The sequence below is a fragment of the Capricornis sumatraensis genome, chromosome 10, assembly GCF_032405125.1.
Source record: "Capricornis sumatraensis isolate serow.1 chromosome 10, serow.2, whole genome shotgun sequence".
NCBI classification, from domain to species: Eukaryota; Metazoa; Chordata; class Mammalia; order Artiodactyla; family Bovidae; genus Capricornis; species Capricornis sumatraensis.
This window is the reverse complement of record NC_091078.1, coordinates 60,302,007-60,323,192: the sequence shown is the minus strand read 5'-3', so window position 1 is coordinate 60,323,192 and position 21,186 is coordinate 60,302,007. Positions and strand designations below refer to the sequence as shown.

The window sequence follows — 21,186 nt, the reverse complement described above, 5'->3', positions numbered from 1 at the left end:
GTCGCGTCGTCACGCGGAACCTCCCTACTTCCACACATCAGAACCTTTCGCTACCCCGGCAGAAACTAAGCTTAAACTGAGAAGCCTCTTCGCACCTCCGGACGTGGGAATTACATACTTGGACCTCAGACCCACGCGGGTGAGAACCGGGAGACGCGAGGAAAGTTGGAAGGCGCGCCCCAGCCATGCCCAATCTACGTTTGGGTCGAAGCCCTTTAAGAAGTCCTTCATTCAAGACTCCTCCGGGACCCGGCAGTGGAGGCGCGCCAGGATTGGTGAGTTTGGGTGTGGGTGTTGCTCGGCACCAGCGAATAAGCGGGGGCAGGGGGGATGTTGTGGTTCAAGACTCGCGCATGCGCAGGGTCGTCTACCTGTGCCTGGGCTGCGTGTGACCCGGGACAGGTCTGCCGGGTGGGCTGATTGCAGAGGAGGCAGAGGGTGGCGCGGCGGGAGGCCGCCGACTCCCGGAGGCCGCTGTCGGGGCGAGGTGAGGGCTGGCGGGCTGAGGCGGGCGCTGCGGTCCGTTAGCCGAGAGCAGGCGGGGTCGGGTGTGGCGCAGGGCGGGCCTGGAAGTGGAGCCCCCTCCACCCCGGCCCGTCCGGCCCTCTGGCCCGGTTTAGCTCTCCGGGGCTTCTTGGGGCTTCCCGAAGTCTCGGCTCCCCTTTCTGCCGCCAGCTGCTCTCCTGACTCCAGGACGACCCAAGGTGCGAGCCTGTGGGAACCCTCAGTTGCTAGATGCCAGTGGGGCGCTGCCCACAGTGGGAGGAGACGGGGTGTGTCCGAATGATGGGATGATTGTTTACTTAATTATCCACGAACCTCACGTCAGAGTATTTTAATAACAAACTTCCCTTAGCGTGCCGATCTTGTAAGACTTGGTTTACCAGATGCTGGGTTTAGTAGACCAGCTTTTGTGAACACCAGATGTCGGAGGTGATGAGCATATGTGCCCGTTATAGGATTACATCTAGATTCCAGTGCCAGAAGGATTAAGCACTCCAGTGCTTAATTAGGTTTGTAGACATCAAAGCCACAAAAGAATATTCCCAATGGTGAAAAGTAATTGGTGAAATTTGTGACATGGTCAGAAAAGAAATAAAATTCAGACGGTGGATAGGGTCAATTTTCATTAAATGTACAAAGAAAGGAATTGATTCTGATAGAGATAATTTTAGCAAAATGAAAATGTAAATCATTGAATCCTGTTATTGCTAAATAGAATTAAATTGACATAATGGTTTGCCCTGGAAAACACATTTTAGGCAATGTTGTTATAGCTCTAAGAGTTTGTGTTTACAACACAGATAACATTTTGGGGTCCCAAAGCTTTTTATCCTTAGAAAGAGCCTCAGAGATCAAAGGCATCCAAAGATGACTGCTGATCAGAGAGGAAAAGTGACTTATCCAAAGGAATACAATGAGTGAGGAGCAGTTGTAACTAGTGTAATCCTAGGTCTTGGCTTCTTTCATTAACAGATCCCTGATTTCGTTCTAAGTATGAATGCTCCAGGGGAAGGAACTGTTTTAGCAAGATAGAGTTGCTGTAATCCCAAAGATTGGATTTAGAAACAGAGTGTACTGGAAAGATCACAGGCTTTCCAGTATCTGAGTAAGGAAGTTTGGGATGGAATACTAGCTCTACCGCTTGAGCTTTAGAACTACCATTTCCCCATCTGTCCAGTATGGATTATGCCCTCCTCATATATAGTTATGAGCATTAAACATCATCAGTGTAAAAATTCATAGCATAGTGCCTGGCATATAATATTGTGTGTGTGTGTGTGTGTGTGTGTGCGCGCACACTCAGCCATGCCCAACTCTTTGTGACCCCATGGACTATAGCCCACCAGGCTCCCTGTCCGTGGGATTTCTTAGGTAAGAATACTGGAGTAGGTTGCTATTTTCTTCTCCAGGGGATCTTCCCGATCCAGGGATTGAACAGCAGATGTCTCCTGTGTTTCCAGCGTTGGCATGTGGATTCTTTACCACTGAGCCACCTGGGAAACCTGGCATATAAAATTAGTTGGTATCAAATTCCATCCCCTACTCTTCTTAGCTCCTAAGGAATGGCAAACTAGACCTGTAACCTTCCTCCCTACCTCATCCCCAAGCAATGCAGAACCAAAGCACTCTCTTGAACTACAAATGAGGTATGCCCAGTTCTGAAGTCCTGTGGCTGAAGGTGATTTCAGTAAGGGAAATGTAATTTTCTCTATTTTGTCCTATGTATTGTGGTTTTGAGATGTGAGCAATGCCTTATGGTGAACCCTTGTGTTTGGATATATGTGTGCCAAGTCAAACTTGTTTTGCTTATTTAAATTTCTGTTTGGTAAGGGCTGGTTGTTAAGTGCTGTTTTTCTTTTCCCCTTTCTCTCTTTGGAAAGAGGATGAGAAGTGTAGTAGAGGTTTGGAGGAGGGTTAAGGATACAGAGATCCAAAGAAACCAGTGGGAACCAGGCTGCCCTCCAGCTAAGCACAGCCTTTTGCCAGTAGAATAGGGACAATTGATGACATGATCAGTTTATAAATAGATGCTGAGAAAACGATTTAGGAAATGGCAGAGGCAGATTAAAATATAATTTTTATAAACTCTAATAGTAACTAGGGTGCTATATTTGATTACTACTTCAGTTTCTTTTAAAATTTTTCGTTTATGTAAACCTCGTTCTCTTTTCCAAGTGGAGATTTATTGTAGGAAAGCTTTTTTATTAGTTCTGAAACTTAGTTTTTAGATAAGTTTTATAGTTTAAAAGTTATATTGAGAGCTTCCTAATATGTGCCAGGCATGGTGCTAGGTTATAGGGTCCCTTGGCCTGTAGAAGGAGCTAGTAAGACAGATTTGTGTGTCTGTGTGAGCACTCTTCAGCTGCCTTTGTCCTTGTATAACTTTTTCTGTAACTGAGGCATGATTTTCCAGATTCATGCCACTGCTTTCCTTTTATAAACTGAATTCTGATTATCTGCAAGCAGCTTTTATTTTAATGAATTCAGAAATTATAGTACCTTCCAGTTTGGAAATGTTATTTAGTTGCAGAGCTGCTCCATATAAAACATACCCTTCAATATTCATGCATAAATCATCAGAATTACATTTAATTAGCATAAAAGAATATTGTTCTACTAGAAGAGACATTTTTAAATGACATTTAAACATAAAAAACAAGTAAGAGCTGAATTTAAGTAAGGGATATAAAAACTTTAAGTTAATACTTATTTCCATTTTTATGTTAAAGTAATTATACTGACTGATTGAGTGGACATGAACTTGGGCAAACTCCAGGAGACAGTGAGGGATGGGGAGGCCTGGCTGCAGTCCGTGGGGTCACAAGGAGTCAGACACGACTATGCAACTGAACAACAGCAGTTATCCTTACAGGAATTTGCAGAGATAGCACAGAGTATGACTGATAGATTGTATGATAATCGCATGGTTAGTTTAAAAAAACAACTGCCAAACTTATATTCCTTGCCAAACTTATTTTCCAGAGTGACTGTACTATGTTAAAGTCCTCTCAGCAGCATATGAGAGATCCTGTTCCTGTGCACGTTTGCCACTTAAAAATTGTCACTTAAAAATTTTTTATCTGTTCTAATCAATATGTAATATTATCTCACTGTGATCTTAAGTTGCATTTCCCTTAATAGCTAGAGATGCTAGATATCTTTTCATATTCTTTTTCGTCATCTCTGTATCCTCTGGTGAAATGTCTGTTCATATGCTTTGTCCATTTTCTAACTGGATCTTTTGTTTTATCACTGTTGACTTTTGAGAGTGCTTTAAAAAAATTCTAAATATCTAGCGTCCTCTAGGAGATGTGTGGTTTAAAAATATTTTCCCCACTCTCTCGCTTTTCTTTTCATCCTCTTCACATGGCTTTTGGCAGTGCAAAAGTTTTAAACTTTGATGAAATCCAATTTATTGGAGTTTCTTTTCTGGATTGTGCTGTTGGTCTCATACATGAGAACCCTTCCACAAGTTCTCTTTGTTTTCTTCTACTTTTATACTTTTAGTTTTTACATTTAAATTTATGATCTGTTTTGATTTCCTTTTTATGTAAGGTGTGAGACTAGGTCAAGATTCTCTTTTTTTGTTTTCCTTCTGTCCGTTCACACCTCCCTTTCCCCCTCTTTCTTTCCCTTTAGATAGTCATTGCTCCAGCACCATTTGTTGAAATCTGTCCTTCTTCCATTTAATTGCTTTTGTACCATTGCCAAAATCATTTGACTGTTCTTGTGTAGGTCTAATTTGTGGGTTCTGTATTCTGTTTCACCGACCTGTGCACCTATCCCTCTGCTAATAACACACAGTCTTGATTACTGTAGCTATACAACAAGTCTTGAAATAGGATAGTGAGGTATGGTCCCCTTTATTCTTTTTCAAAATTGTTTTAGCTATTTTAGCTTCCTTGCCTTTCCATATAAATTTTAGAATATTCTTATTTATATCTATAAACTATCTTGCTGATATTTTTATAGGAATTATATTGAACCTGTATATCACTTTGGGGGGAGATCTTTACTGTGTTGAGTCTTCTAGTTCATAACATGGTATATCTCCTCACTTACTTAGGACCTCTTTGATTTCTTTCAGCAGTGTTTTGTAGTTTTCAGCATACAAGTCCCATACATGTTTTGTTAGATTTGCACCTAAGTATTGCATTAAAAATGGGCTTCCCTGGTGGCTCAGATGGTATAGAATCTGGTATAGAATCTGCCTGCAGTGCAGGAGACCTGGATTCGATCCCTGGGTCAGGAAGATTCCCTGCAGAAGAGAATGGCAACCCACTCCAGTATTCTTGCCTGGGAAATCCCATGGATAGTGGAGCCTGCTGGGCTACAGTCCATGGGATCACAAACAGTCGGACACATCTGAGCAACTAACATTGCATTAAGAAAAGTATAGCTTTATTGAGATCATTTGGGGGATGATGATAAATGGTATTTTTAATTTTTGTTTCTATGCATCCATTGCTGGTACGTAGAAAAAGAATTGATTTTTGTATGTTGATCTTATATTCTGAAACCTTGTTGAACTCCTCCTTCATTTAAGGAGGTTTTTTGGTTTTTGTTTTCTTGTAGGTTCTCAGGGATCTTCCATGTAGACAATTATGTCATCTGCAGATAGGAGTCATTTTATTTCTTGCTTATTTCTTCCTTTCCTAGTTCCTTAGATTTTTAACATTTTTACCCCTCAATGGAAAGTCTGAGGAGATAGGAGAAATGGGCTATGTATGGTCTGTTGCCTGGTAGACTAATTTTTATTTTGTAGTTGTTGTTGATTAGTTGGTAACTCATGTCTGACTCCTGTGTGTCCCCACAGACTGTAACCCACCAGACTCCTCTGTCCATGGGATTTCCCAGGCAAGAATACTCTTGGAGTGGGTTGCCGTTCACTTCTCTAGGGGATTTTCCCGGCCTGGGGATTGAACCCCTGTCTCCTGCATTGCAGGCATATTCTTTACCATCTGAGGCACTGGGGAAGCCTTTAGCCTTCTCTTATTTTTATACTACTGCCGTTTCTTCCTGTTTAAACTGGGATTAATTATCCATTCATCCATTACAGAGATGGCCTTTATTCTTAGAACTTACTGTTGGTAGTAGAAATGGTAAGTCAGTAACATAGGAAACAAAGACGTAGTTTCTCTGCGAATGTAGAGAGAGGTAAAAGTACTTCTAGGAGGGTGTATTGGAGACAGTCCTTGGTGTGGCTTTGGATGTGGGGAGATATGAGGAGTGTGAACTCAGGTGAAGAATGCACGGAGCCACAGAGGTGAAAAGAGTAGCGTGCATCCTGGGGCTCCTGTTTCCTACTGCTCATGGGAATTGAGGTGCCAGCTTACATCCCCAGTGTTCTTTAGCAGTGCACACACCTGCTAATATCCTATCCAGGTAGAGAACCTGACAACAGGGTCTGTGAAACAGGATGTGTGGATGCATGGAAAGATACATGAAAGCTGATAGAGCCACCCCCCTAATCCCTGGTTGCAGCCGCATGCAGGTGTGAGCTGACGCCCCGTGCGAACACAGAAGTCCGCAGAAGTCGCAGATGGGGGTCCAGGGCTGGTCCAGGGCTGTTTCCACCCTGAGAAGCACCTGGTTCCAGTTTGCCTCAGGCACCGTGAGGCCTCCAAATCTGTTTCCTAGTGTTTCTTAATGGTGCTCACCTATCATGGCTAAATATTTAGTATCTTACTGTAGTACCATTTGCTAAATGACTTACTTTAGCCATCTGGAGGAACTGTCATCATTCTGAAGATTGGCTCAGTGTCAGACGTGCAGAAATTCGGGAGGACACGCTATCCTCTCTGTTTTCTTTTTGCCTTCTGCCTTCCTTGCCACCAGCTTTAGGTTAAATGTGCAGAACCCCTCCACTGCAGGTGAGGCTATGGCAAGTGAACCACTCAGCACTTACCTCCATGGAGGACCTGAAATGCGCAGCTCCCTGGACCCCGTCCCTGCTGTATCAGTGTCAGGCTCTTCCTGTCCCTTTGGGGCCGTCCTGCGGCCTGTGTCCTGTTCCTCACTGTCACTGCTGTGGCTCTCTTTTGGCCTGCTTCCTCACATCTCCATTCCCTCATCCCAGTTGGTTTAACTCTGGAAATGGAGACATTCATTAGAGAGAAGGAAAAGGAGGATTTCAAGTGAAGATGAGACAGGGAGGCTAATGGAGGGACGACAGTTGGGAGTGATCTAGCAACAGAGGGCAGGGAAATTATAATAAAAGCCACATTTGCGTTTATGGTAGAAGTGAGGGTGAGACAACCCAGAGTGAACATTTCCAGGGCGGGGTGCTGGCAGCTCATTGCTGGGCCCTCAGTAACAAGGTGACCTTCCTTCCTCAGGTGTCCTCATGACTTCTCTTGCGGACCATGTCCTTGATCCTTTTTGCCTGCGTGGTAAGGGTGAGGGATGGACTGCCCCTCTCGGCCTCCACTGATTTCTACCACAGCCAAGACTTCCTGGAATGCAGGAGACGCCTCAAGACTTTAGCCTTGCAACTGGCCCAGTATCCAGGTCGAGGTTCCGCAGAAGGATGTGACTTCAGCATCCAGTAAGCAAGCCTGTTCCCTGTTCCAGAATATCAGCCCAATTTGGGTCACTCTGAACCATGTGCAGAGGTGGCCGTATGCTAATCACACCATATGAGGGAGGAGGAGGTCTCACGTCAGACAACGGTTCGAGGTCGTGTGTATCCACAGTAGAATCAAAGGCGCTCGAGCTTTGCTGCCTCACTCCCACCTCACTGTGAGCGGAGAGGCCACGAGCACTGCGAGCACCGGGTCACCCGGTCTTCACGCTTTTAGTTTGGTAGTTTTTTCTGCATTAGGGTGCAGGTGTGGAGAAAAGGCAAGTCGGGAGGAAATACTGGATTAATGTCAGGACAAGAAAAGGATGAGAGTGAGGACGCCAAGAAAATAAGGCTTGACTTGGAGTCTTAGCCCTCAGTTTTTGCTTTTTAAATTTTTTTTACCTTTAAAACAAATTTCAAAGTAAAAAAAAAATTTTATATGACAGGAGCAGGGAGTGAAAAATGAGCATCGTTAGGTCCGTCTTCTCAAGGAACTCCAAGTCAAGTGAGAGGACACTGAGCATGATACAGTGAGGCCAGTACTCCAGTGGAAGCAGGAATCAGGTGGTTACAGTAATCATGGTCATAAGAACTAATACTGTTTTCTGTGGTCTAGGCCCTATTCTAAGTGCTGTAGGTGGCTTATGAGGTAGATAATGGTATTAGACCTATTTTACAGGGAAGGAAACTGAGGTTAAACAACTTTTTAACCTAAGGTGGTAGAGCCAGGATTTGAGTGCAGCCCAACTAGGAGTCAGGTTCTGCTCCTTGTGTGTCATTTCTTATTTTAGGGCTTAGAGATGAAAGATGTCCTGTGGACGGATCAGGGGCAAGGCAGGTTTTGAAATCTCAAAATGGCCTGTTACAGATTTTACATCTCTCATTTCCAGAATTTAGGTTTTCACTTCCCAAGTCCTTTTTTGCTCCCTTTAATAGTAAAATTTTGATCCACCCGATGAGGTGGGATCCATTAGAGTAGTCCAGTCTCAGAATCAGGAAAACGAAAGGGAAAGTCTAGGCCTGCCTCCAGACTAGGTGGTGCTGTCAGGCAAGAAGAGTTGTGGCCTGAAGAGGGACCCAGATGGCAGGCATGTGAAGCTGTCACCTGTTGGCCGAGCTCAGGTGCTCAGGAGCCAACGCTAAGCTGCATCTGCCTGTATCTGCCGCTCCCTTCTCTGGGTATCTGAAACCTCCTTCCTTAGGGGTCCCGTCCTCGTTAGGCTGGAATAATCTCACATTCTATCCACATTTTGTGCTGTACCTCAAAGAGGAAACCTTTTCTCAGTTAAAAAAGCAAAAACCTATGACTTCAAATGAAATTCTGGGCAATTCAGTCATTATTTGAAAAGTAGAATATGCAGTGTTTACTCCTTTGTCTTTTAACTTAAGTATTCAGCATTATTTTCACAGAGGAAACTGAGACATTTTTTTTCTTATAGGTGAGCAGTCCCATAGCTTGTTTAATGATCAGTAAGTTAAAGTGATCCCTGGAGGAGGGCACGGCAATGCACTCCAGCATTCTTGCCTGGAGAATTCCATGGACGGAGGAGCCTGACAGTCTAGAGTCTAAGGGGTCACAAAAAGTCGGACATGACCGAGCAACTTAGCATGGACACAGGCAAGTTAGAGTAATCACACCTTGTCAGTGGCAAATGCTGCTATACGTTTTCGAGGAAGTGTAAGAAAGGCACAGTCCCAGGCAGGTCCACCTGAAGAGACGATATGTATGCAACAGACAGCTCCAGACTGTTCAAGGCCCAGCAAATCCAGAGTGGAGGCAAGGTGATGGCTGGGCGCAGGATGTGAATATGTGGGTCCGTTCCCTGGTGACGTAGTCCCTTTCTTTCCAGCTTCTCTTCTTCGAGGGACGTGGCCTGCATGGCTATCTGCTCCCTCCAGTGTCCAGCAGCCATGGCCTTCTGCTTCCTGGAGACGCTGTGGTGGGAATTCACAGCTTCGTATGACACCACCTGCGTGGGCCTCGCCTCCAGGCCGTATGCCTTTCTTGAATTTGGTTTGTAATGCCCTTTCTTAGCTGTTGTTCTCTCTTGCAGCATTGTATGTGTAGAATTGCCAGTTTGAGTTTCGCTTTGACCATCAGGGAAAACCACTGGAGGTTCAGGACCATGTCAATGAAGAATAGCCCCATGCCATGAAATTTCAGGGGGCTTCCCTGGTGGCTCAGAGGGTAAAGTGCCTGCAATGCAAGAGACCTGGGTTTGATCCCTGGGTCAGGAAGATCCCCTGGAGAAGGAAATGGCAACCCACTCCAGTATTCTTGCCTGGAAAATCCCATGGACAGAGAAGCCTGGTAGACTACAGTCCATGGGACCGCAAAGAGTCGGACACGACTGAGCGACTTCACTGCACTTTCGTGAAATTTCACAGCAATGAAAGGGGCCTGCAAACTTGGAGCCAGGTCCAACACTCTGGCTTTTTACCTCTCCAGAGCCTGGAGCAGGGTGGAAGAGGGTGAATCCTGTATCTTATTCTGGTGCAGGGGGTCAGCAAACGGCGGGCCGAGAGTCTATTTTTGTAAATAAAGGGGAACATAGCCACGCTTTCTCTATTACTAACAGGTTGTCTGTGGCTGCTTTTGCCCTTCCCTGGCAGAGGTAAGCTATTGTGATGGGCCATCTGGGGCCTGTGAGCTTAAAACGTTGTCTGTCTGGCACTCTGTCTGTGCTGACCCCTGCTCTAGAGCAGCGCTGCGCAAGGGTGGTCGGGGACCTGTGCTTCCAGCGCGAGGCACGTGCAGGGAGTGCCAAGAAAAGGTTAGACATTCTTACGGTACTTGGACATTCCTGTGACATTTTCAATTGTATTTTATCCAAGTGTCTGTATGCAACCATTTGGAAATAAGGAAACACTGGTCCTCATGCAGAGGTTTGAGAAGCACAGCTCTGGAAGACAAGACTACTTTTCTAGGCTCTGCCAGAGAGGCCCTGTGGAGGCTCAAGGGTCTGGAACACAGCAGCTGTGATAGCATAGGCCCTGTTTCTGTCAGGTGTGATTCAGGTCATTTTTGAGGGGGAGAAGAGGAGTGGAGGTGGGAGTTGGGGGGTTCTCCAGTCTCAGTGTAACCTGCCATGGTCCCCGTGATGCTCTTGAACGAGGGGCTGACCGCATTTGGTCCTCAGGGTCAGGTGCAGGGCTGGCACCTGGAAGTGTGGCCACTTAGGCTTTCTGGCAGCTACTGCTCACACCCCCTCGTGTGGCCTGTGGCCAGTCCATCAGTAATAGGGCCAGCACTGTCTTTTGGTGTCACCCAGAGGTGCTGGGAACCTGCCTGGTACTCCAGCCTGCACCTGGTAGGCCTGTGACATAGACCACAGTTCCTCTTGAGTCTCCCTGTGAGGACTGCCACTGTCAGCCCCACTTCTTCTGTGTCCCCAAGTAGACCATAGCTGCAGCATCCCTTGGCTGTCATTTGATTGGGAGCTGGTAGACCTGTGTTCTCCTCTGCCCTCTCATCTCTGCATGCCTCTTCCTTTGAAAGTGGTGGGCTTTGTCTCACAGGACCCCCTTCCTGGCATCACATTTGCTCATTATTGAGTGAGAGTAGGATGAAAGTAAAAGTACGTGGATATTAGAGCTTCCCAGGTAGCTCAGTGGTAAAGAATCCACCTGCCAATGCAGGAGATGCAAGAGACCTAGGTTCAATCCCTGAGTTGAAAAGATCCCCTGGAGGCAGCACACTCCAGTGTTCGTGCCTGGAGAATCTCATGGACAGAGGAGCCTGGCAGGCTGTAGTCCATGGGGTCACAAACAGTCAGATATGACTGAGCACGTGCACACACACCCCACACAGATATTAGAATTATACATGATTTTGTTTTGTCAATATATTTGAAACTTCACCTCAAATACTTATTAAAAGTTGGTGATGGAGTAATACTAAATGTAAATAAAATAATTAAAACCAATACCTTCCATCCTGGTTTGCACAACATATTCACATTCATTTGTAGTTTTTTTTCACATGCCTTTTCTTGAGATAATCAGGTCAAGAATGACTGTCCCCATTTTGCAATCTTAGAAATCCTTTGGGAATGGCCAAGGATTGTACTATGAGTTGTGCCTGAGCTAAGACTCAAGTCTGTCCCCTGATTCCCTTGCCACTGAGGTTCTAATGGACAGACTGTCATATTTTAATTATTCTCCTTTGAGAGACTGATGAGACCAGTCCTGATATCTACAAATCATTCGACCCTCATGTGTAGTTGACACTCTTCAAAGTCTGGCTAACTTATTAGCTTGCTTAGAAATGCAAATTTCATTGTGTACCTATTGTCTTATAACATCCATTGTGATGACTTTCAGTTTGGACTGCTCTCCTTTCACAGACAATGTCATTCAGAAAGTGAAGTGGCATTTTAACTATGTAAGTTCCACCCAGATGGACAGCAGCTTCGGAAAAATTCAGGAGGAACTCAAGTTCCAGCCGCCAGTGGTTCTCACCCTGGAAGACACAGATGTGGCTAACGGGGTGATGAACGGACACACACTGATGCACCTGGAGCCAGGTAGGTGGCCTGCTTCTCTCTGGTATTGATGAAAATGAGGTGAGAGTGTGTATTTCAAATGGACATTGATTGTTCGACTAGGAAGGTGTTTGGGTGGGGGGCAGTATATAAAATATGTGGGGAAAAGACATGGGCTGATATTGTTTCCAGGTGGCTTTTATTAAAAAAAAAGAAAGAAACTTGACCATTGTGACAAGTAAGTTGATCTGAAGGGAGGCAACTCCTCTGATGAAATTTAGAAGAGTGACTTAGCAGGTTGTTTTCTTAAGCAGGGTGAACCCTGCACATATAAACAGTATTGTTGGATCACACAAAAAGCAAGAGAATTCCAGAAAAACATCTGCCTCATTGACTATGCTAAAGCCTTTGACTGTGTGGATCACAACAACTGTGGAAAATTTTTAAAGAGATGGAAATACCAGACCACCTTACCTGCCTCCTGAGAAATCTGTATGCAAGTCAAGAAGCAGCAGTTAGAAGCTGACGTGGAACAACAGACTGGTTCAAAATTGAGAAAGAAGTACGTCAAGGCTGTATATTGTCACCCTGCTTATTTAACTTCTATGCAGAGTACATCATATACAATGCCGGACTGGATGAAGCACAAGCCAGAGTCAAGATTTCAGGGAGAAATATCAATAACCTCAGATATGCAGATAATACCATCCTTATAGCAGAAAGCAAAGAGGAACTAAAGAGCCTCTTGATGAAAGTGAAAGAGGAGAGTGAAAAAGCTGGCTTAAAACTCAACATTCAAAAAATGAAGATCATGGCATCTGGTCCCATCACTTCATGGCAAATAGATGGGGAAACAATGGAAACAGTGACAGACTTTATTTTCTTGGGCTCCAAAATCACTGCAGATGGTGACTGCATCCATGAAATTAAAAGCTGCATGCTCCTTAGAAGAAAAGCTATGACCAACCTAGACAGCATATTTAAAAGCAGAGACATTACTTTACTGACAAAGGTCTGTTATAGTCAAAACTGTGGTTTTTCCAGTGGTCATGTATGGATGTGAGAGACCATACATATGATGTGAGAGGACCATAAAGAAAGCTGAGCACCAAAGAATTGATGCTTTTGAACTGTGGTGTTAGAGAAGACTCTTGAGAGTCCATTGGACAGCAAGGAGATCAAGCCAGTCCATCCTAAAGGAAATTAGTCCTGAATATTTATTGGAAGGACTGATGCTGAAGCTGAAGCTCCAATACTTTGGCCACCTGATGTGAAGAGCTGACTCATTAGAAAAGACCCTAATGCTGGGAAAGATGAAGGCAGGAGGAGAAGGGGACGACAGAGGATGAGATGGTTGGACGGCATCACTGTCTTAATGGACATGAGTTGGTGGACATGAGCAAGTTCCGGGAGTTGGTGATGGACAAGGAAGCCTGTGTGCTGTAGTCCATGGGGTCAGAGTCAGACATGACTGAGCAACTGAACTGAACTGAAGGAGATGTTCATTCTCTTTTGCTGGAAGTCACTTGTTGAATAGTACAGATTTGTACATTCTCTCTCTCTTTGCTTTTTTCCTTTAACAGTGAGTCCTTATCTCATCACTACAATGGTGAAACATTGCAAATCTCCACCAAGAAACCCCCACTCCTTGATGGAGGGAGTGGAGGGCTGTGGGGATGAGAGTGGGCAGGGGTCAGGACCAGGCCTACTGGACCTCTCACTTTTGGGTTCTCTGTGGGACCCAGAGACATCTCTCTATCCCTTCGGATTTCTGAGTCCTTGTCTGAGGAATGAAGTGTTGATGAACATATTCACAGTGCCCTGGCATCCGTGACTTAGTCTGCCACTAACAACATGAAGCATTCAATACCTGGCACATAGCAAAGCATGCTTTTTTGTATTGTTTGTTTACAGTTACATCCAGTTAAACCAACTTGGATATTTGCATTCTAAGAACTCTGTAATAGTATAATCCTTCCCTGGAAGATAGAACCATCTCTACTATAACAGTCTAGTCACTTTGTTAACAGTTTTATGCTAAACTCATTGCTTGAATTTTGAAAGTGGTGTTTTTAAAATGTTTGCATTTTTTGGCTTAACTTTGGTTTTTGATTTGAACTATTTCAACCAGTGAGTTCCTGGATTGACTCTTATGCCCTTCAGTCAGTTGTTGTAATTTACATTGGGATTGGACTTAACATTCATGGAAGGACGACTGGGGCATCAGACCCCAAGCTTCTCCTTTGCTGTACCTGCAGGCAGGGTCACTTTGTGATGTATGTTTTGTTTTCTAACCACGTAGACAAGAGGAGCAAATGCAGAAGGTGACAACTTGCCTATCTTTCTAGGGCGTTTTACTGTGGTTTGACTCCCCCACTATTGTCCCAAGTCTAGAGTCTTAACAGGTAGCTCTGTTCTGAGAGGAATTTTGATAGTTTAAACTAACACACTAACAGTAGGCTTCAGTTGGGTGGTGGTTGTTGTTGTTGTTGTTGTGTGTGTGTGTATGCATATGCGGGAAATGTGAGGACAAAAAAAGGATGATTTAAAAGGAGGACAGCAAGGACTTCCCTTGTAGTCCAGTGGCTAAGACTCCACAGTTCCAATGCTGGGGACCGGGGGTTCACCCCTAGCCGGGGAACTAGGATCCCACATGCCGAGTGGCACCGTGAAAAAATAAAATTAATAAAAGGAGCACAGCAAGAGAATGGGTGGGACCCTGCTTAATGGTGTGAACCAGAATCAGTTTCAGCAGTTATCTTTAAAGAGGGAATGATCATATTGTCTTGATTAGAGTTCTGGAAATAGCTTGTAGCTGAAGTAATACATGTTTCCCTCCTCTTCCCAATAACTTTGAAATTTTAAAGATCGCATTTGCTATGAATTGCTCCAGAAGCACACAGGACGTTGAATATTGTCCCTACCAGAAAAAGAATGGAACATTTTACATGCTGATGGTTGAAGTGTGTAATAGAAAAGCTTTAGGGTTTGACAGCCAATTTACAACTAAAGCCATAAATAGTTTTAAATCTGGATTGCTCAACCTAAGCCCTACTGACATTTTGTACTGGAAATTCTTTGTTATGGAAGCTGTCCTGTACATTGTAGCAACCTGTTCCCAGGGAGGACAACCCAAAATGTCCCTAGACATTGATTGAAGAGCCTTATCATCTCTGGCTGAGAACTGCTGGTTTAAATAGAAAGGAAATGAAGCACTTAAGAAAATCTATCCTTGCTTAGAGAAGGGCCTCTTTCTCAAAGAAATTCACCTTGAATTCCCAGATCCTTTCTGTCCTTCATCCCTTGCCTTTTCCCACTCTAACTACAGCTGCTTTTTAAATTAATAAGTTTGCAATTGTGTGTTTAATTGAACTTTTTCATTAGCAGAGGTCTAGTTCATGTTTTTACTTTTTTTTTCATATAGAAATTGTTTTCGCTAAACACCTCCTTTTCTTCCTTGTGAAGCTCCTAGTTTCCGAATGGAACCAGTGACAGCCCTGGGCATCCTCTCCCTTATTCTCAACATCATGTGTGCTGCCCTGAACCTCATTCGCGGAATTCACCTCGCAGAACATTCTTTACAGGTAACCTTTTCTGTACAGTTTAAATCGAAAGACACGCAATGGAAGAAGCAGATATGGGTGCATATTGTTTATAAGGTTATTATTTACTATGTTTTAAAAATTGAAGTAAAATTCTTACTTCTTGTTTTATTCTTCATAGTGAGTTGAGCAAATAAGAAACTTGCTCTTTTGTATTTGTTTTGCTGAGAAGCCAAAGGGGCTGCTGGAATACTGGTGAGAAATGGACAACTTGCTACAAGGACAGCCAGCCACCCCGTGGCCCTGGGGATACTGAGAGTCCCTGCAGGGGCTGGATTGTTCATCCAAGGCAAAGTTTGACTCTCAGAGTTTAAGATTCAGGCCCTTTTTCCCCTGGTAGAGTTGTCTCATAATCTGATTTATATCATTCAGATGGATACCAGCCTTCCCGCGTCTTTGTCAAAAGAACTGTATCACTATGAAGTTGATTTGCCAGCCTGCTCATCTCAAAGCAGCTTTTTATTCTAATGCTTTTTACTTATTATTTTTAAATTTTGAAGTATTTCAAGCACTTAAAAACAAGCATGGAACCATTATGAGCATGAACAGATAGATGTTAACTTTAAAAACAGAATTGGGGATAAGTAGATGCTAACTGTTACATTTAGAATGGATAGACAAGATCCTACTGTTTAGAACGGGGAACTGTATCCAATCTCCCGAGGTAAACCATAATGGAAAAGAAGATAAAAAAGAATATATGTGTGTGTGTAACTGAGTCACTTTGCTGTATAGCAGAAATTAACACAACACTGTAAATCAACTATCCTTCAATTTGAAAAAAAGCCAGAGTCACACTCAAGCACATGGTAGCTAAAATCTGAAGTGCAGCTGAGGTTGAATCTCAGGGGCCTTACAGAGACCAAGGTGTTTGGGGAATGGCAGCATCCTGGGCCCTGGGTGGTGGCTGGCTATTTCCACACCCCATCTTTGGCCAACACGTGCTATGGTTCCCACTCTTACTGTTTATGATGACTCAGAAGCAGATAGTTACCAAATGTCTGTATGCATTGGAACAGGGGGTCGTTGCTCAAGACGTAGTGCCTCAGGGCACATAGCAGCGTATGGTGACATCACTAGGAGGTGGGAGGAACTGGGGAAAGTTAGTACTGACAGATGAGTTGGATTTTGAGAGGTTGGCGGGGCTGGGGGTGGGGATATTCCAGGTTGCGGGCTCAGCACACATGCATGGGAACTGGACGTGCTTGGTGTGTCCAGGCCATTCAGAAGGATTTTATGTCACCCCCTGGTCTGATACGTGAACAGGGGCTGGTTTCTCACCCAGGCGGGGATTTTGTACTGTTGGTTATACCAGACCCAATGCAGAGTAATGCACTTCATGTCACAGTGTTCATTCCCTCTAACTATTCCTTTTCTTGTGTTCCTCTTATTTGTCTTAGGTTGCACATGAAGAAATTGGAAATATTCTGGCTTTTCTGATTCCTTTTGTAGCCTGCATTTTCCAGGTGGGTGAAATGTTGATGTTTTAGTGAGTGGGTTAAACCCATTACCTTATTTTGCTCTGTTGGAACGATCAGTGAATTTCCAGATCCTGCTTTTGTTCCACCAAGACATTGGTTCACATCATGGACAGTCCCAGCCCTTAGCAGAACAACTTTCCACCCATCCTGTCCAGTCCTCTCATTGTACAGAGAGAAGACTTTTGGGCCCAGACAGGGAAAGTCATTTGCCCTAGGTCTCAGGGACTTTGACAGTGCAGGACAGAAACTAGAAACTGGGACTGGGTTCCCAAGAAGTGAGGGATGAGACTGCAGTGGGGATTGGGTTGGGCCTGACCAGTGTGAGGCAGAGCCCTGCCTTGTGCTTATTGCTGGGCATCCAAGTACAGAAATGTCTTTCTGCAGAACTGATGCCTAGGTATATATGTTGTTTTTTTCAGACACAGGACTGGGAAAAAAATTGTTTCTAATAGAAATACCATCTGGGTAAAATCTGTCCTTAGGAAATGAAACAAAAATTATAATACTAACTAGAGTGCTTTGATTATAAGTTATTTTTGGGTAAGCTGTGTACTTAAGGGCTGGAGTAGGAAGGAGGTTTTGAATCCCCTATGAAAACGTAGCAGTGACAGTGTTAGTTGCTTGGTCGTGTCTGACTCTTTGTAACCCCATGGATTGTAGCCCACCAGGCTCCTCTGTCCATGGAATTCTCCAGGCAAGGATACTGGAGTTATCCATTCCCTTCTACAGATGATCTTCTCAACCCAGGGATCAAACCTGGGTCTTCTGCATTGCACGCAGATTCTTTACCATCTGAGCCACCAGGCAAGACTTAAATCCCCTTTAAGCAGAGTTAATTCTAATAAAAAACCTGACTCTCTTTCCTCACCCTCTACAAAGTCTAGGATTTTAGTACCTTTTCTGCATATTTAAGCCTCTTCTTCTTTTAATTAAAAGTTCTTTTCTCAGGGCACTTGCTCTCTCTTCAGCGTACATCCTAGATGGCCTATTTTTATGAATTATCTGATTGTGCAAAGAGAATTTCAACCTAAGATTGAAAATACACTCATTCTTTGGAAAATCAAGTCTCCAAGATCACGGGTGTTGCCGAGAATAGTTTCCTGGACCTGCGTTTCAGGGCTGCAGGGATCTTACAGTTCCACCTTCATCCCCTCATCTGTGGTCTTACTTGATTAGCTCTTTCGATGGGGAACTCTCCCTCCCACTTCACTGTGAGCTTTTGTTAGACTGCCCTGTGGTTTCAGAATGTGCCATTTTTTTTTTGAAACATTGAAACAAAAAATGATTTCCACCTTTTGCAGAACAAGAGTGTCCTCTTTCTGTGTGATAGCCCTACAGGAAGCATCATTCTGGAAGACCTTTCCCTGAGTCAGAGATGCTTCTGAAGATGTAATAGGGAGGCTGTCTAGGGAACAGTGGTCCCCTATGTAGTTGTAACTCAGGAAGAACTAATATAGTAAAAACACAGCTTCTCTCACCAACTTTCTCACCTGTTATGACTCCCCCGAAGGAAAAGTTCCTTTGGAGGCCAGTTGCTCTTGTTAGAGTATCCCCGCCTGGCTGTCTGCCCCTGACCCACATCTCTTCTTTCTGTACAGCACAGCCTGGACATGTCTGTCTGTATTTCTTAAATTATTTCAAGAGGGCTGTGTTCTCATTCCTCCTGTAACCTTCTATTTCACTTTTCGTATCTCTTCCAAATCCCCACTTTCATCCACCAATTGACAACAACGGATCCGGTGAGTCCAAGCTCCACTGTAACAAATTTCAGTTTACTAAGCCAACGTGTATGAAATGACATTGCAGGGCGGGTACTATCAATGGGCCTGGCGTCTGTCCTTGGCCAACTTGTTATCTCTGATGGGCCTCCCTCTTCTGGTGTCATTTCAGTGTTATCTGTACCTGTTCTATAGTCCAGCCAGGACTGTGAAGGTGGTGCTGATGCTGCTCTTCATTTGCCTGGGCAACGTGTACCTGCATGGGCTGAGGAACCTCTGGCAAATCCTCTTTCACATAGGAGTGGCTTTCCTGTCTTCGCATCAGATACTGACGAGGCAGCTTCAGGACAAGCAGTCTGACTGTGGAGTGTGAGGCTGAGGCCATGGGATGGACGGATCCTTTGATTTTCCTCTGAGGGTCATCGGCGTTTCCCCTTTTACTTCTTGGCTTCACCTCAAGTTTCCATCCTCGAAGTTCCTTCCAACCAAAGCAGACTGATCCTGAGAACCAAGATTTTTTTCACTGGTGCAGTGGGAAGCATGAAGTTGCTGGACACCTGGTCTCAGTTTTGTGTGAGAGTTACTGCAGAATCTCCAGTTCAGCACTTTGGACAGCAGAATCTGGGAGCCCAGTCAGAAAGCGTGTTACTGGAAGACCAACATGGAATGATTTTGGTCTTTTACGTTGAGTGATGCAATAAACCACTAGATTCAGTATCAGTAGTTTTAAGTAATTGGCAGTTGTCTCCAAGGAACCGCTTAAACATCTGTATCAGCTTTTCAGTCTAAATGTGACTTTGGTGAGTTTTTTTTTTAAGAGGGTCAGCACAGGGTGAATTAACTTAAAAAGTGGTTTATAGGTATAACATAGAGAAATTTTGTTTACATTTTTGATAACTTAGGTCTGATATGATACCTTTAGAATATTTAAATATATTTTGGATATAAATTGAACTTCACTTAGGGTTAAGAACAAACTGCAGCTGAGATAATGGTTGAGAAAACTGAATTTATTTAATTTATATATAACCTTTCATGGTAGTGGGACTGTAGGGATACAGAAGTGTTTTGTATTTATTTGCAGGGTATATCTGAATATTTTTAAAATTGAGCAACCATTGCTGCTGGATCATAAACTTGTAAGCACGAGCAGAAATGAGAGTATCAGGACTCCTTGCAGCTGACCACAAACCAGAGTAGGTGGGTCACACATTCACACGGTGGCACTTTGCAGTTACAGGTGGGAGAGGCGGCTGTCATCAGCTTTGTATGCGGCAGCCGAGTGCCGGGCATTTTAATCACATCATTTAATACTTGACCCTGAGTGCTTGTTCTCACAAATTAATTACTCCTCTACACCTTTTGTAATCATCTTAATTAGATTCAGTTCAGTTCAGTTGCTCAGTCGTGTCCAACTCTTTGTGACTCCATGGACTGCAGCATACCAGGCTTCACTGTCTATCACCAGCTCCCTCATTTTTGTATGAACAAAGGTTATGTGTATGTTAACTTTTTTAGAGCTTTATAGCTTATAAAGCTTTATAATTAACCCTGTGCTCAGTTCCTGGGTTGGGAAGATCCCCTGGAGAAGGAAATGGCAACCCACTCTAGTATTCTTGCCTGGAGAAGCCCCATGGACAAAGGAACCTGGTGGGCTACAGTCCATGGGGTCACAAAGAGTTGGACACGACTGAAGCAACTTAGCACACACGCAGGTGCTCTGAAAAGTTACTTTTCTTTCTCTCATTGTCAAAATATTGACTGATCATAGTTTTCCAAAATTTAGACCTGAATATGATCCCTGAGGCCTCTAGAAACTTCAGCCTGGGTTGTCCAGTACTGCTCAGGAGGCCATTTGGGAAGTTTGGCTTTTGGATTGTTCTTTGTAGAAGTCTGGAATATGAATAGCTCCACCATATTGCATAGAATACTCTGGGTTGTATTGTGTGATATTGATAAATTACAGATTCCTATTTTGGTAGTTTTTAAGAGTTGAAAACTATCACAAAAGTTAACGAGCAGGTAAGGAAAGCAAGGATGTCATTTTAGGGAATTCAGTTGACCTTGGTCATTTCATTACTGGTGGTGTATTGTTACTGAGCCACCTTAGTGTCACTTAAAAGAAAAGTTCATGTGACTAGGAACTGTAATGGGAAAATGTTGCCATGGTAACTATTTTCTTATAATAGAATTTCCTATTTTTAATCAAAGTATTTGGACATGAAAGTTACATTGGCAGCACCCTCAGATGTTAAACCTCAGAGTCATCTCCCCAGTGATTTCTCAATCTGCATAATTTTCTGCGGGGGCTTCCCTGGTGGTTCAGATGATAAGAGAATCTGCCTGCAATGCAGGAGATGTGGGTTAGATCCTTGGTTTGGGAAGATCCCCTGGAGAAGGGAATGGCAACTCACCCCAGTATTCTTGCCTGGAGAATCCCATGATAGAGGAGCCTAGAGGGCTACAGTCCATGGGGTTGCAAAGAGTCAGACACGACTGAGAGACTAACACTTTAATTTTCTGCTTCCCTAGCAGATAAATTTTCAGGCTTTCTGGGACATAACTTTGAAGAGATGGTGAAATAGAATGGGAAGCTAAGGAGGAGAGACAATTTTTTCATATTAGCAGCACACACAGAGCTTTAAAAGTTGATTAGAACAGCTTACCAGTATATTGTTTTCATCTTGAGCTCGTGTTATTGGTGTTGCCATGTAGCCCGGTACCCGGATGCCCTGGGGGTCTGTGATCCACATTCAGCAAGCAGTGAAGGACAGTCCTTGCAGAGGAGACCCTCCTGGCCTAATGGAGCGGTGATCCACAAGCTGGTCGAAT

General features: G+C 44.0%; 1 protein-coding gene across 1 annotated transcript; it reads left to right on the top strand.

The window, feature by feature from the left end:
- Positions 1-400: 400 nt before the first annotated feature.
- On the top strand, positions 401-18,984 carry SEC22C (SEC22 homolog C, vesicle trafficking protein). The gene is made up of 7 exons (XM_068983018.1): positions 401-487; positions 6,843-7,051; positions 8,920-9,083; positions 11,416-11,595; positions 15,019-15,137; positions 16,556-16,621; positions 18,527-18,984. The coding sequence occupies exons 2-7, from the start codon at positions 6,870-6,872 to the stop codon at positions 18,725-18,727; spliced, it is 912 nt and encodes a 303-aa protein (XP_068839119.1). The 5' UTR covers positions 401-487; positions 6,843-6,869; the 3' UTR covers positions 18,728-18,984.
- Positions 18,985-21,186: the final 2,202 nt, after the last annotated feature.

Bases quoted from the DNA above. Each gene is read 5' to 3' on its own strand.
- SEC22C (XM_068983018.1), top strand. From the start codon at position 6,870: ATGTCCTTGATCCTTTTTGCCTGCGTGGTAAGGGTGAGGGATGGACTG. The intron at 7,052-8,919 runs GTAAGCAAGCCT...CTTTCTTTCCAG, and splicing joins GGATGTGACTTCAGCATCCA to CTTCTCTTCTTCGAGGGACG. The intron at 15,138-16,555 runs GTAACCTTTTCT...TATTTGTCTTAG, and splicing joins TCGCAGAACATTCTTTACAG to GTTGCACATGAAGAAATTGG.